The sequence below is a fragment of the Cibotium barometz genome, chromosome 31, assembly GCF_041138505.1.
Source record: "Cibotium barometz isolate CiBa-2024 chromosome 31, ASM4113850v1, whole genome shotgun sequence".
NCBI classification, from domain to species: domain Eukaryota; kingdom Viridiplantae; phylum Streptophyta; class Polypodiopsida; order Cyatheales; family Cibotiaceae; genus Cibotium; species Cibotium barometz.
The window spans coordinates 5,487,418-5,501,435 of NC_141076.1; the positions used below are offsets into that span (position 1 = coordinate 5,487,418).

Below are 14,018 nucleotides of genomic sequence, written 5' to 3' on the forward strand. Positions count from 1 at the left end.
CACTACATAGTTACTCTCAAATTGCAAGAAGGCAGGAAGGGTTGTTTGCTTTTTAAACAAATGTATTTTCTCATAACTATCATAGTTCACTTACAACAATGAGGTGTGTTTGGATAGGTTGGAAGGCAGCTAGAAGCAAGCACCAAGGTGTCCTTGGATTGGGGGTGGGAGTGTATGAACACACCTTAGAGGTCCAAGATATTATCTTATGAGCTGTGGAAAGATAAGAATGCCACATGAGATATTGTGTGAATGGTGAGAGCCACATAAAAGAATGTGGAAAAGGGATTGCCACGTGGCATGAGTTGTGTAAAGGAGTTTGGGCTAGAGGCTATCTATATTAGAAGCCTCTCATTGTATGGTGCATAACACATTGCGATAGAGATTGATTGAGGTTGTCTATATTAGAAGCTTCTCATTGTATGGTTCATAACACATTCCAATAGAGATTGATTGAGTGTGCCTATCTTGTCTACTTTGCATTAGTGTGCATCATGGGTTATCTTGATTATTTTGAGCCTCCTTAAGTATATGCTAATCATGCGATCAGAGTAGGCTTAGTACGATCTCAAATTCTTGACACTTAATGTTGTGGAGGGCCTATCCCATATCAGCATGCTAATATTGAAGAAGTTTTTACCCGCCCTTGTCAACATTCACAAAGGATGGCGAAGTTTTTTGAAATTCAAACCAGAACATTTTACACCCCATCCCAAATCCCATGTCCATTTGGTCTTGTGGCATGTGTTCCAATGGTAGGGCTTGAACACTCTTAGAGCTTCATGTGCCACCTTTGTGAACCCTTCTTTTTTTTTTTGGGTTTTTTTTTCATATATACTTGTGGGCCTTACTCGTGTTGACGTTAAAGCTTCTCTCTCTCTGTCTCTCTCGCCTGCCTACGACTGGTGTGTACGGCAAAGCCACGCGTACCACCACCGTCCATGCAGCAGCGAGGAGGTGTGGACGCGTGGGCTGAGGACAGGTCGACGCGTCTCGAGCTGGGGGGAAAGCTAGGTGCTCACAAAATACAGTTCCTTTTGCTGTGTGTGTAGAGGGAGGGAGAGAGAGAGAGAGAGAGAGTCCATGGCCTCCCACGAGCACTGCTGCGGGCTTTCTTTTTGGATATACATCATCGTCATCGTTGCCCTTGTCCTGTTTGCGGGGCTCATGTCTGGCCTCACCCTGGGCCTCATGTCTCTCGGGCGGATGGACCTCGAGGTTCTCACGAAGTCCGGCCTTGACAAAGATCGCAAACACGCAGGTATGGATCCCCATCTCTTCATGACCAGAGGCGGAGGCCTTTCTTAGCAAAATGCACCACACATGAAGGCATTGATTGACCTATGCCCATTGAGAGCACTGGTCTTCCTCAGCAAATTCGCTGTACAGAGGTAAAAGGCCCTCATCCTATGCCCACTAAGATCATGGTCTTTGTGGTGAAAACATCATCCCATTGCCTATCTAAATGTAGGGCTTCACCTTTCATTGTGCCAATATAGATTCACTTGACAAGAATTTGCAGCTGCCCAATAGAGACCCCAGTCCGACCTTATGCTTGCTAGCTAGCTAGCACATAGCTGCACAGCAATGCAGACACTCTGAGTTGGTTCTTTTTGTGCCATCTCTGAACTGTTCTTGAACAAAGTGCAAAAGTGGTTTTGAGACCGGTGGGGTTAAAGTCTACTGCTCCGTATTGCTATTGAAGGGAAGGATGGGTTTATCACCAACTGGTATATACAAACGCTGGTTGCTTACAAGCTTGTTTTGAAGGAAAATAAAATTCTGCTTTTGATGGCAAGGTGCACTCTTGAAAGGTGTTGGCCAACTTGGTTCTCACATATGATGCTGCATAAGAAATAGCACACAATTCTTCACATCCACATGGTTATTGATTAGCTTTTCCCTCTTCATCTTCTTTCAGAAAAGATCCTACCAGTTGTAAAAAACCAGCATCTTCTCTTGTGTACTCTTCTTGTGTGCAACTCTTTGGCAATGGAGGTCAGTGACTCATGAACAGCATTAGCCGTAAACAATGCATCAGAGTGTCGTGTTTCATGCCTATATATACAATCCTTGCAGGCCCTTCCCATCTTTTTGGATTCATTGATCAGCGCGTGGGGTGCAATTTTGATATCAGTGACCTTAATCCTCATGTTTGGAGAGGTTAGTGGGTTTAAGCTTTTTTTTAGAACTTCCGGGCTTGATTAGGCATGCACACAGCAGTTTTGTTTGAAGCTAATTGCTGGTTTTTTTAAACCTTAGATACTCCCCCAAGCTGTGTGCAGCAGGCATGGTCTAGCAGTTGGAGCCACCATGGCACCTATAGTCCGTGTTCTTGTCTTGATATGCTTTCCCATCACTTATCCTATTAGCAAAGTAAGGTTCATATCATCCTTTTTTCAGGTTTGTAAATGCCTGCGGACACAAGGTTCTACAAACATACACTAAAAAGGCTCTTGCTTCAATTGTGGTTGTAGCTATTGGATTGCGTACTGGGTAAAGACCATGTTGCTCTCTTTCGAAGAGCGGAGTTGAAGACACTCGTTACCATGCATGGAAACGAGGTAAGTATTCTGGGTTGGTTTGATCATTTCTTTCTCTATGGTAACATGGTTAAGACGTGCTTTCTAAAAATCAAATGAATTGAAGGCTGGGATTGGTGGGGAGCTCACACATGATGAAACGACAATAATTGCGGGGGCATTGGAGTTGACAGAGAAAACTGCAGCCGCTGCGATGACTCCGATATCGCAGATTTTCTCTGTGGAAATAAATGAAGTTCTGAATAAGTACTTGTCCCACTTTGATCATGTTGGTTTTCTAGATATCAAATAACATTCAATGTGATACTAATGCTTCCCTTTGTTCTTCGTTGGCAGGGAAACTCTTACTAAACTATTAGAAAAAGGTCATAGCAGGATACCTGTATACGTTGGACAACCTAAATACATTATAGGTGCTATTTTGGTAAGTTCAAGGTCCAGGAGCCTCACTTTTAAGCTTAACCCCATATCACCCATGTGCTTGAGGATAATAGAAATAGGTGTAGTTTACATGTTTATACGGTTATGTATATCATTTCATGTAAGTATACTGTTTATAAGATGTTTATTTTGCACCCATATCACCGGTGTGCCAAGGGTAATAAAAAACAAGTGTAGTTTACATATTAATATGGTTACATTATCATCTCATGTAGAATACATGTATGTATATTTTGCGCGCCCAAATGCCTTAGAAGCCAAGCAACAGTACATCTCCTGCAAACGTAAAGAATTCCAGTAGACCATATAATAAAACCATCACTTGTGAAGGGATGCAAAATATACATACATGTATACTTACATGAGATGATATATGTAATCATATTAATATGTAAACTACACCTATTTCTATAAGCATATTACATTTTAATATGATTACTTACATATATATGATTACTTGTGTACTTACATTTTACATATTTTTCAGACCACAGTATACCTTGAAAGCCAAGAAACATTACATCTTAATATGATTTCATGTACTTACATGAGATGATATATGTAAAATATTAATATGTGGTCTGAAAAATATGTAAAATGTAAACTACACCTATTTCTTGGCCTTGCATCTCCGGAGGTCTGACAGAAACTCAGTACAAAGGGCTTTGTGTGAATATATGCTCATATGTGTGTGTGTGTGTGTGTGGAGTGCGTGTGTGAGAGCATATCTTGATACAGAGTTCTACACTCACTATTGGGCACTGATGACGTTAGTGGGGATGTTGTAGTATCTAGTCCATTCTATGCATAATGGAGTTGATAGTTGACTACCATGAGTATATAACATGCACGTTTCTAAAAGGTGAATTTGGGCATGTTCTTGGATTCATCTAGGTATATATATATACACACTTGTTTTTAATATAATCAGCCCTGTTTTACTCCAAAAAAAAACATTGCTTGTATACTTACATTTTACATATTTTTCAGACCACATTATACCTTGAAAGCCAAGAAACATTACATCTTGTGAGAATGTAAAGACTGCTAGTAGACCATATAATAAAGCCGCCTCTTACGCATTGACATTATACAATTTTTTCAGTGATGCGCCCAGGGTTGGAGGCCTCATAACTTATATAGCAAATTAGGATTATGTTTCTCCCTATTGAAATGCAACCAAAGTAAAGTAGTAAAGAAGCACTCACAGAGACGATATATGCAACCATATTAATATATAAACTACACTTGTTTTTAATATAATCAGCCCTGTTTTACTCCCCCCCCCCCCCCAAAAAAAAAAAAAAACCATCTCTTGTGTACTTACATTTTACATATTTTTCAGACCACATTATACCTTGAAAGTCAAGAAACGTTACATCTCCTGAGAATGTAAAGACTGCTAGGAGACCATATAATAAAGTCACCTCTTACGCATTGACATTATACATTTTTTTCAGTTATGCACCCAGGGTTGGAGGCCTCATAACTTATATAGCAAATTAGGATTATGTTTCTCGTTATTGAAACGCAACCAAAGTAAAGTAGTAAAGAATTACACACAGAAATGTTTAACCCAGGTAATGTTAGTGTTTTCTCAGGTCAAGAATTTGCTGACTATTCAGCCATCAGATGGGGTTTCTGTTCGAGATGTTACAATTAGGAAAATTCCAAGGTGATTTTATGATTTTTCTGAAGTCCTATCTGTCTCATTGAATGCACTTACTTTGTTGATTGCTAGCAGCCCAGTGTGCATTGGTGAATAGGCGTGTAAGTGATAGCCAGACTGCACATCCAACATTTTGAGTCATATATGCCTGCAACGTGCAGACATTAATGTTTACATGGCATGTTGCGTAGGCTTGCAATGTCAGTTAAATAAGAAGTGAAGTGTCATGGCCTTCTGTATGTGGAAGTTAAAACTACCCACTCTGCTAACACCCCCCCCCCCCCCCCCAAAAAAAAAAAAAAAAAAACATTTGAAAGTGTTATTCGGTAAAGGCACGGATTGAATGATTAAATGTGGGTGTAGTTTCTTTGTTGATTGCTAGCAGCCCAATGTGCAGTTGTGTTACAAGCCACGTGAGTGACAGCTGGACTGCACATCCAACATTTTGAGTCATATACACCTGCGATGTGCTGACACAGAGGTAGAGATTACATGGCATGTAGCGCAGGTGTTCCAGGTCAGCTAAAGCAACAGTGTAATTGCCTTCTGTATGTGGATGAAAAAATTATCCACTTTGCACATGACAGAAAACCAGAGCATGTAAAAGAAAGAGAAGCATCCACCTCGGATTTCAACTTCCCCACCCCCCCCCCCCTCTTTGTACATGCCACAATATAGAAAACCCTATATATTATGTATGTGCAGAGGGTATTTAAAATTCCTCATCTTTGGATTTTGGCCTTTTTTTTAAGTGTTCACCCCTCAACTTATAAGTTCTCCCCAAGATCACATAAAAACAATGCCTGATGCAAGTATAATCATGTATATCTATTAAATGTTACTTTTGAAATTCCTTGTGCTGGAGTAAAGTGCTAACTTATAATTTTGTGGGGTCTAGTTAACCCGCCCCCCCCCCCCCCCCCCCCCCCCCCCCCAGGAATCATCGGGACTGGTAAAATATTTTCTTTCTTAGCAACATAAACGGATCAACCTAGCTTAGTTATTGTCACTATTTCTGCACACATGGTTTTTGTTTTGCGGTGTGTCAAAATGGTTTTGTTGTGCTTTGCAGGGTTTCTGACAAAATGCCTTTATATGACATTTTGAACGAGTTTCAGAAAGGGCGAAGCCATATGGCTGTAGTAGTTAGTTACAGAAAAGGAAAAGATGGGGCATCAAATCACAATCACCGTATATCACTTGCAAGAAGGCTTAGCAGTATAAGGAATCCACAAAGAACGTCTAGTCTGAAGGGGCATCAAGGTTCTCATTCCAACTTGACTTCCAGTTCTACAAGTATGGCTTGAATGTTGCAATTCATTAATGTCTAGTCTACAGGGGTACGTACTAACTTGTCTTCCAGTTATGCAAATGTGGCTCAAATGCTGCTATTCATGAGCGCTTGAGAGAGAGAGAGAGAGATCAACTAATGTCAGTGTGGGCCAAATATGATCCAAGGGTTGTGATGCAGGAGTTTCGTGCCCCCAAGCCAATAAAAGACAATGTCAAGCCTCTTACATGAGGCGCCAGCTTTTCAGAAGAAAAACTTGTAGTAGCTATTTTTGTGTGATGTTTTTTGAGGCCACTACTGTCCAGCATTGTAGTTTGGTCCTATCCCTCTTGGTAGACTATCCACTTGCCCACCTTGTGGGCTGCTTGGACACTCCAATTCTGCTGCTGTTGTGAGCTCCTTTGCTATCCATAGATAGGTGCCTTATTAGTGTTTGGATTGATGGAGGATGGCGAAGCTGTTTTCCTTGGTGCGTGGTTCTTACCTTTTTGTTCAATTGTGGTTGCACTTAGCATGTTCCAGGTAATTGGCTTCACAGATCTGTCACAGCAAGACACGATTGTTCGCTCCTTGTGTACCAGCCCTCTGGTAGTACTTCCATGTGGAGCTGGAGAGATTGCGGCTTTATTTGCTTTTGTTCCTTGAATTTTGATTTGACATGTGCCCCAGCCTTGTTCTTTAGTCCCTTGGCTGTCTCTTACAACAAGTCCTCCACTTCCTTGGCCTTGGACAGGATGTCTTTCTAGGTTTTCGGTGCTCTCTTGTAAACTGTCCTCGGCATCCTTGATCTTGGTCAGGATTTTCTGTGCGCGCTGAATCCTAGCATTTGGATCCAGTTTGTTTTCGAATAGCGTGAGATGGACCTGGAGTCCCGAGAGGCGGTCATTGAGTACTACATTTTCTTGTAGGAGAGCGACTTGTTGCTAGAGATAGCCTATGTTTGCATCATACAGAGACCCTCAACTTTCATTTAAATAGTAGTAACAAGAAGATGGTCCAGTTTAGTCTATACCAAAAAAAAGGACTCGCATTTATCTGACAAGCATTCATCGTATTAGTAATAAAGAGACAGTAAGAACTTACGAATTGGGTATCGCTTTGATAAGAAATTGGGATTAGAATACTAATTGGGTATCGCTTTGATAAGAAATTGGGATTAGAATTCTGTGAAGCGAGTATTAAATTCCAGGAGCTTAAAAAAAAAGGTCTTATCTCTTGCTACGGTAGTCCACTCGTTTTGGTGAGTGGTAGGTGAGATCTCCCAAGGAGGAGGTATCTGCTTGTTTTTCTCCATTGCGTGCAAAGACACGGTACCTGGTTGAGGTTGCTCGTCCAGGTGTCAAGCTGGAATCGATCAGATGGGTGGACAAGTTTGACGAAGACTTAATCCTGGCACCTAAGGGCTGCAGGACAGGGCTGGATGTAGGGCTGGTGGTGGCAGCGGTTGCAGCTCAGGTGGGCTGCAACGATTAGTTGGAGCAAGTGGACGGAGGGAAAGTGGAGTAGGGATGCGAGCTGTAGGACTGGAGGAAAAGTGGAGGACAGATAAAATGGGGAGTAGGGGTGCTTGAGCAGGCTGGGGCAGTCAAGCTCGGATGAAATGCTTGCAGCTGGAGACCTAAACCCCCCTTACCACTAGGCACCGGGGCTATACCAGGGGGAGCAGGGGTTCACACACACACACACACACACACACACACACACTCTCACAGAGGGGAGGAGAGTTTTTTACGTTAACACATGATTTGTGGGTAACTGTATGCCAGCAAAAATGTAAGGAAAAATAAACTAAACTAGCTACCCAAAGAACAGGACCCATGTCCTTCGTGAGTCCTGTATGTTCAATGTGATCAACCACCCAACCAGCCATGTGGCATCCTCATCCAATAATGGTACCATCCTCCTCCATCACAGACTGTAGAGCTTTGTTGAAGTCCACCTCTTGTGGTCCATGTCTCCGGATTATGTCGTGGATATGAGAGAGAGTAACTCCCCTGGGAAGCGCGGGAGCACTTGACCATGAGCACAATTAAACATTTTGGCATTTAGTCACAGCCATTAAACAATCCACAAAGCTGAAAATAAATGTTGCACATATAACACCACATTGAGGCTGGAATGGGCCAACCCCCCCTTGGAGTGTTTCGTTATCCAAGGAGAAATATAACATGTACAAGCTTTGAGGGCCTTACTCTCCCCATGGGAGATGTTGGATTATCCATATACAACCATAAACCTGTCCTTCATCCAATATGGATGATGCATACACCTTCAAACGTGCTAAATAGCCATATAGTTCATCCATAGCCATATAGAACATGTACATCAGCCAGTATGCTTCATCCATATGTCAATAAGCCTATAGGATAACACATATGCCTCTTCCATGAGTTCATAAACTTGTATAGCAGCCCATATACCTCTTCCTTGAGTGCATAAACTTGTAGGGCAACACATATGCCTCAATTCATGAGTGCCCTGTATATCGCATAAAACCAGAAATTTCAGCAAGATTTAGGACTGTTTTGCTGAAAAACAGCCATCCGGGGTGTGCAAGATGGTGTAGAGTATTGAAAATCATCTTCCCCAAGCTGGATATGGCTATGGTGGGCTTAGAAATGAAGAGAAAGGGCAAAAAATCAGAGTTTTCAGCCTCCAAAAACTTGCTTGAAGCTCAAACTCGCCCAAGAGATGATTTTCATGTTCAAATAAGCAAGAAAATGCTGCCAAATGTCCCAAATCCAAAGGCCAAAAATTCCACAATATTTAGCTCTAAAAATATTAGCTAATTTCACAATGGTACTTTGGCAATCCTTGATCTTTGCCGAATTTCGGAGGTAATGATGGAACGGAAATTCCTTCGGAGATTGCTAAAAATAGCAGCTTCTCCTAAAATTTAGGAGATGATCTCTTCGTGTTCCACCACATAAGAAATACATGTAAGCACCATGTAGAAACTTGTTTGATTGCTCGATCCCTCCCAAATCCTCAAGCATCCGCCATACATAAATGGTGAGAGAGAGAGAGAGAGAGAGAGAGAGAGAGAGAGAGAGACTGGTGCACATACGTGGACATGGCTAATCCCTGTTTTGACAGTAAGTTTAACGTAGATTCAGGTCACTGGCAGGCCCATGCTGTGTGTGTCCAGTCAGGTAGGACATATGACACCATGCATACCAAGTTGGCAACATTAAATAAGGTTTTGGGTTGTCCTCTGTTGGCTGACAGCAGTTGGGTAGGGGCAGGGGAGCCTAAGAGCCTATAAATAGAAAGTCTAAGTCCAGTGGTAGAGCATCTGATCCCAGATGGGGGCAGGTCATTAGGCAGTACTTTAGGTCAGAAATCAGTCCATTTTGAAAGGCCACAGTCAAAGACATCTTTTAAGTTTTTGTATCATATCAATGTACTGAAAACATACAGTTCATCTCTCTCTTCTGTCTGTCTAATTATTGCTTTCGTATTAGTGTTCCTGTAAGCTTAGGGCTGGATCAAGGTAGTCAGAGGGGGTAGAGAGAGAGAGAGAGAGAGAGAGAGAGAGAAAGTGCGTCTGATTCAACTCATTACAACAGGTCATGGTGCTGGAGACTTGGCAAATGAAGTTCCAGATCATGAGGTTGCACGAACCAAGTCTCAAAACTTGCCATCTCGCCGGATAAAGAAATACAGCTCTGATGATGTGGTCAAGCTAGATGATGCCTTTCCTCCAAGGTTTCCTGAAGATGAAGAGGTGGTTGGCATCATCACCATGGAAGATGTTATTGAAGAACTTTTGCAGGTCAAGACAAGCACCTTCCTTTTTTCTAGTTTCCTTAACTTTAAAAAAAAGGATTGCTTCTTCAATCATAAGTATATTTTACCCCCTTTTCTCATCAAAGGATTGGCAGTTTGTATAAGACGCATTTTTATTTTCAATTCTTGATAAGCAGACTAGTCTTTTTTTCAGGAGGAGATTTTTGATGAGACTGACATGCACATAGATGTAATGACGTAACCAACATTTCCGAGTCAATATTTTTCCTCGATTTGACTTTCAAAAACTTATATCCCAATTTTGGCAAGTGATTTTCATTCTCTTTTTGTGACATTATCATTATCCATGATTATCATAAATTATATTGCTTGTGGGATGCATTTGTTGTTTCCAGGCTCAAAAGTGTCATTTCGTAGGGGAGTGAAAATATTCCGGTGCATTCACCTGCATCGGGAGAGCCATAACAATACATTATTATGAAGTAACGATACATCCAATGGCGGTTTTTCCTTAATATTTCAAATCATCTCAAATCGCAGACTCTGCTGGTTGAATCAATCTAAAGAGATTCTAGTAAAGCTGGACATACAAAATTCCCTGCATATGTGACGAAGGGTGAGCTGGGCAAAATTCCTTGTCCCGGCTGGACAGTGGGCGGTTTGGAAACATCCTCCACCCCTTTGTCAGGGGGGCTCCCCTTTTCTCCTTGTAGGAGGAGGAAGTGTTTTTCTGCAAAGAAGTTGGAAAGATAAAGGAGAGTTACTTAAGAGTATTACATGCATACTCTTTCTATTTATCTCCTTGTTTTTTGTGGGGATTTTTGTAAGTTCATATCAACATTTACCCCGTGGTAAATTTTAGTTCCATGGATGTTCATCCTTGTGACATTTTATCTTAACTGATATGGTTTTATTCCATCTTCTTGTATCAGCCACATGACTACCTGGACTACTTTTTTAACACAAGGTAGCCAGTTCTTTATTTTCAGTTTTCCATGAAAACCAATATTCTCATGGAGACTGTAATACCATCTGGTCCTTTGGCTCTCTCTCTCTCTCTCTCTCTCTCTCTCTATAGAGATCATCTTCTCCAGCTCACGGAGGATGGGTTTGTGATTAGACCCAGCTACATGGATACTCATCTTTCTCATGGGGTACGGTGTGCTATTGGTCAGATGTGCACATCCTCACACCAGCTAGAGATTGAGACTGGCAGATTCAGAGGAGTACCAGCTGAGGCCAGGATTTGTCAGCTGTGCCAGATGGAGCCAGAGACAGAGTTACATTACATATGTCACTGTCTAGTATATTATGAGATACGAGGCCGTTTTCACTGCCTGTTCAGAGAGGGCTTTGGACCACTTTCTAGAGTCATGAGATAACAGGATTAGAGATGCCTCGGATTGTACTTGCTGGAGCTGCGTAGACATAGAGAGGGTCTACTGAGAGGGAGGGGATCAGAGAGGGAGAGACACCTACAGAGGCAGATTACAGACTTCTTTCGACCAGAGATTGAGCAGTCAGGTCAGCAGGCATTGCAGCTAGCCCCAGAGTACAGCCACACCAGAGGTACACTGATTGATCGGGCTATAGAGCTGGGGCGGTCTAGGCGCCCCAAGATGAGAGGCCCATCTCGACACCGGCGAAGACTACAACAGAGGATCAGGACCATACTAGCACGGCATGGGAGACGTCCAGTCAGAGTACTCACCATGGAGGACATTGAGGATATCCGCCATCGACCGATGAGAGACATCTTTGGATAGTGATGTGTATGATGCTTACCTTTGTTGCTGGAGTTTTCCTCCCAGATGTTATCCATTAGGAGCTCCTGGTACCGTATTTTCAGTTAGTTGTTTAGTTGTTTTTAGCTTTCCTTACACAGACATTGTATCAGATCCACCAATTGTTGTAACCTTTTTGGTCTCATAGGTCATTTTGGCCTTTTGAAGACGTTAATATATCATTTCATTTCATTTTCATTTCTCTCAGGATGATCTTGTGCACGCGTTTTCGTGTATTCAATCTATACTTGGATGATGAGGATAGACCAATATACTTAAAGCATGTGCCAGGCCATGACTAAACCATCTTTTTCAAATTAAAGCATGATTGCATTGATGCTTTGTGGATTGTTGCTAAATCTTTGGTAAAGTTCCACGAGCTCATAATGACAAGCAGACAGCTCGTTTACACACGGCCATCAAATATCTTCTCTTCTTGGGATTTGACAGAGACTGTTGGATGCAAATGGTGGGCGGTACCCCTTTACACAGACCTTGGTTGTCTTGGACTGCCAACCTATACCCATCAAGAAAGAAAAACTTGAAAAGGTGACAATCCTGCTGGATATGTGTAAATCCTCCATGCACCCACTGCAAGAGGATTGTATGCTATTCCTATTGGCAGGATCCTAAAGGTGAAGTGCCCATTGTCCTATGCCCTGCATATGTAAGTGATCTTGTTGATCTCATAGAGGAATAGGTCACAGTGTGCTGTTTTGCCTTACCTTTCACTTGTGCTGGGTCACATAGTGGTGCTTGCCTAGGGCCTCCAATTGAAATAGCATTGTCCACCTTGGAAAGCAGCCTAACAGAGGGATTTTCAGAAGTTAATGCCTTACCCTGCCATGTGAACTGCTCAGTGCTCTTCTTTACATCACATCTTTCCCCATATTTGTCTCGTGAGTCACACCCCTTGTGCAGGCTTGCAAATTCCATTTTCATGGCCCACCTCACCATCTCGTACCTAAATCTTAGTTTTAAAGTTAATACTCGTCTCTATCCATGGATTTTAAAGCATTATTTGGTATGTATATTCAGACAAATTATTTGATATGTATCAAGTAAATGCCATGTAACTTTAGAAGATGAGTTCCCCCCATCCCCACCCCTCAAGATGAGCTTGCACCTCCCTCTCACAAGAAGCTTTACATTGATAATTGGGAATGAAATCATATTTTTTGTCCTCTCGGAAGGAAAATATTGAAGTAACATTTTTGGTCTAGCCTTGATGATAGCCTTAAGGCTCTTATGTGACCAAGTAAGAAAAAATGGCCTCCATTTGTGAAAAGCTACAAGAAATGACCCAAGTTGGTGGTGGATTTGTATGCCTCATATCTAATCTATACCATGTGTGCAACATATCAAAATCTTAGAATGAGAGGCTTTTTATAACTTGCCATGGCTACATGCACTCTCTTGCAAAATCTTTCATGTCTAGTGCATGCACTTATGATTGTACATACTAATATTCTTGACAATCCAAGGTAAACTTATTATTGAGAATTTTTAAGTGTTTTCAAGGTATAGTTTAAAAATTACAAGTTTTTGCCAAAAAAAAGAAGCCACGTAAATGATGATATAACGGGAGAAAATATGTTTTGTAAACTTTTTTTATGGTTGAAATTTTTTCAGCTACTATCCTACATTGAGAGTATTTTCCTATAATAAATTTATTTGAGATGTTATAATTACAAAGAGGGTTTTTTCCCCTGAGGCTTTAAAAGCCGCAAAAATGGTTTTTTTTCTTACAAAAGTAGTGTTTTAAAAAATCTATGTAAAAGGGAGCATTTGAATATGAAAATTTTTACTTCTAGCCTTATTCTTAGATTGAATAAATAAACATAATGTATTGGAATTTCAAGTTTAGTTAAAAGAAAAGGTTGCTTTTGTAATATGTAAACTTTGAAAGGGACACACACACACACACACACACAACACGCATGTGCATGTGCATGTGTGTACATGTGCGTAAACACATTTACACTTGACCCTAAATTATTTTTTTTCTTACAAAAGTAGTGTTTTAAAAAATCTATGTAAAAGGGAGCATTTGAATATGAAAACTTTTACTTCTAGCCTTATTCTTAGATTGAATAAATAAACATAATGTATTGGAATTTCAAGTTTAGTTAAAAGAAAAGGTTGCTTTTGTAATATGTAAACTTTGAAAGGGACACACACACACACACACACACACACACACAACACGCATGTGCATGTGCATGTGTGTACATGTGCGTAAACACATTTACACTTGACCCTAAATTATTTTTTGAACTTTGAAAGGGACACACACACACACACACACACACATAGCACGGGCGTGAGCACGCATGCATGTGCATAAACACATTTACACTTGACCCTAAATTATTTTTTGTAAGTAACTAATGTGAGGTAATGGGAACGATATAAGATAACTTAATCTTTATTAGATTATGGTGTATCATTATAGCAAGAAAAAACACAAGCACAATTAAACTAAGATGAATTAGCAACAATGGAAGGGTGGAGAATAATGAAAAAAGTAGAGAGGAGAC

At 41.0% G+C, this 14,018-nt stretch overlaps 1 protein-coding gene across 5 annotated transcripts; it reads left to right on the plus strand.

Annotated features, from left to right (window-relative positions):
• The first annotated feature begins 385 nt into the window (after nucleotides 1-385).
• Nucleotides 386-10,741, plus strand: LOC147620434 (DUF21 domain-containing protein At2g14520-like). Of its 5 annotated transcripts, none has more exons than XR_015269927.1 (12): nucleotides 386-1,261; nucleotides 1,922-1,998; nucleotides 2,080-2,163; nucleotides 2,263-2,376; nucleotides 2,478-2,564; nucleotides 2,650-2,789; nucleotides 2,880-2,967; nucleotides 4,586-4,659; nucleotides 5,726-5,916; nucleotides 9,514-9,719; nucleotides 9,888-9,998; nucleotides 10,090-10,741. XR_015269927.1 is itself a non-coding variant. In XM_086824651.1 (12 exons), exons 1-11 carry the CDS (start codon nucleotides 1,084-1,086, stop codon nucleotides 9,933-9,935), a joined length of 1,287 nt encoding a protein of 428 aa, XP_086680777.1. In that variant the 5' UTR covers nucleotides 386-1,083; the 3' UTR covers nucleotides 9,936-9,984; nucleotides 10,228-10,741. The 5 variants fall into 5 exon arrangements, 3 of the variants coding, with proteins under 3 accessions (XP_086680777.1, XP_086680776.1, XP_086680775.1); XR_015269928.1 differs by having other exon boundaries at nucleotides 10,112-10,741; XM_086824651.1 differs by having other exon boundaries at nucleotides 9,888-9,984; nucleotides 10,228-10,741.
• The last annotated feature ends 3,277 nt before the right edge of the window (nucleotides 10,742-14,018 follow it).

What these genes read in the sequence shown, in the direction of transcription:
- LOC147620434 (XM_086824649.1), top strand. Translation starts at nt 1,084, where the DNA reads ATGGCCTCCCACGAGCACTGCTGCGGGCTTTCTTTTTGGATATACATC. An exon ending in CAAAGATCGCAAACACGCAG is followed by an intron (nt 1,262 to 1,921) that starts GTATGGATCCCC and finishes ATCTTCTTTCAG; the next exon opens with AAAAGATCCTACCAGTTGTA. An exon ending in ACATTATAGGTGCTATTTTG is followed by an intron (nt 2,968 to 4,585) that starts GTAAGTTCAAGG and finishes GTGTTTTCTCAG; the next exon opens with GTCAAGAATTTGCTGACTAT.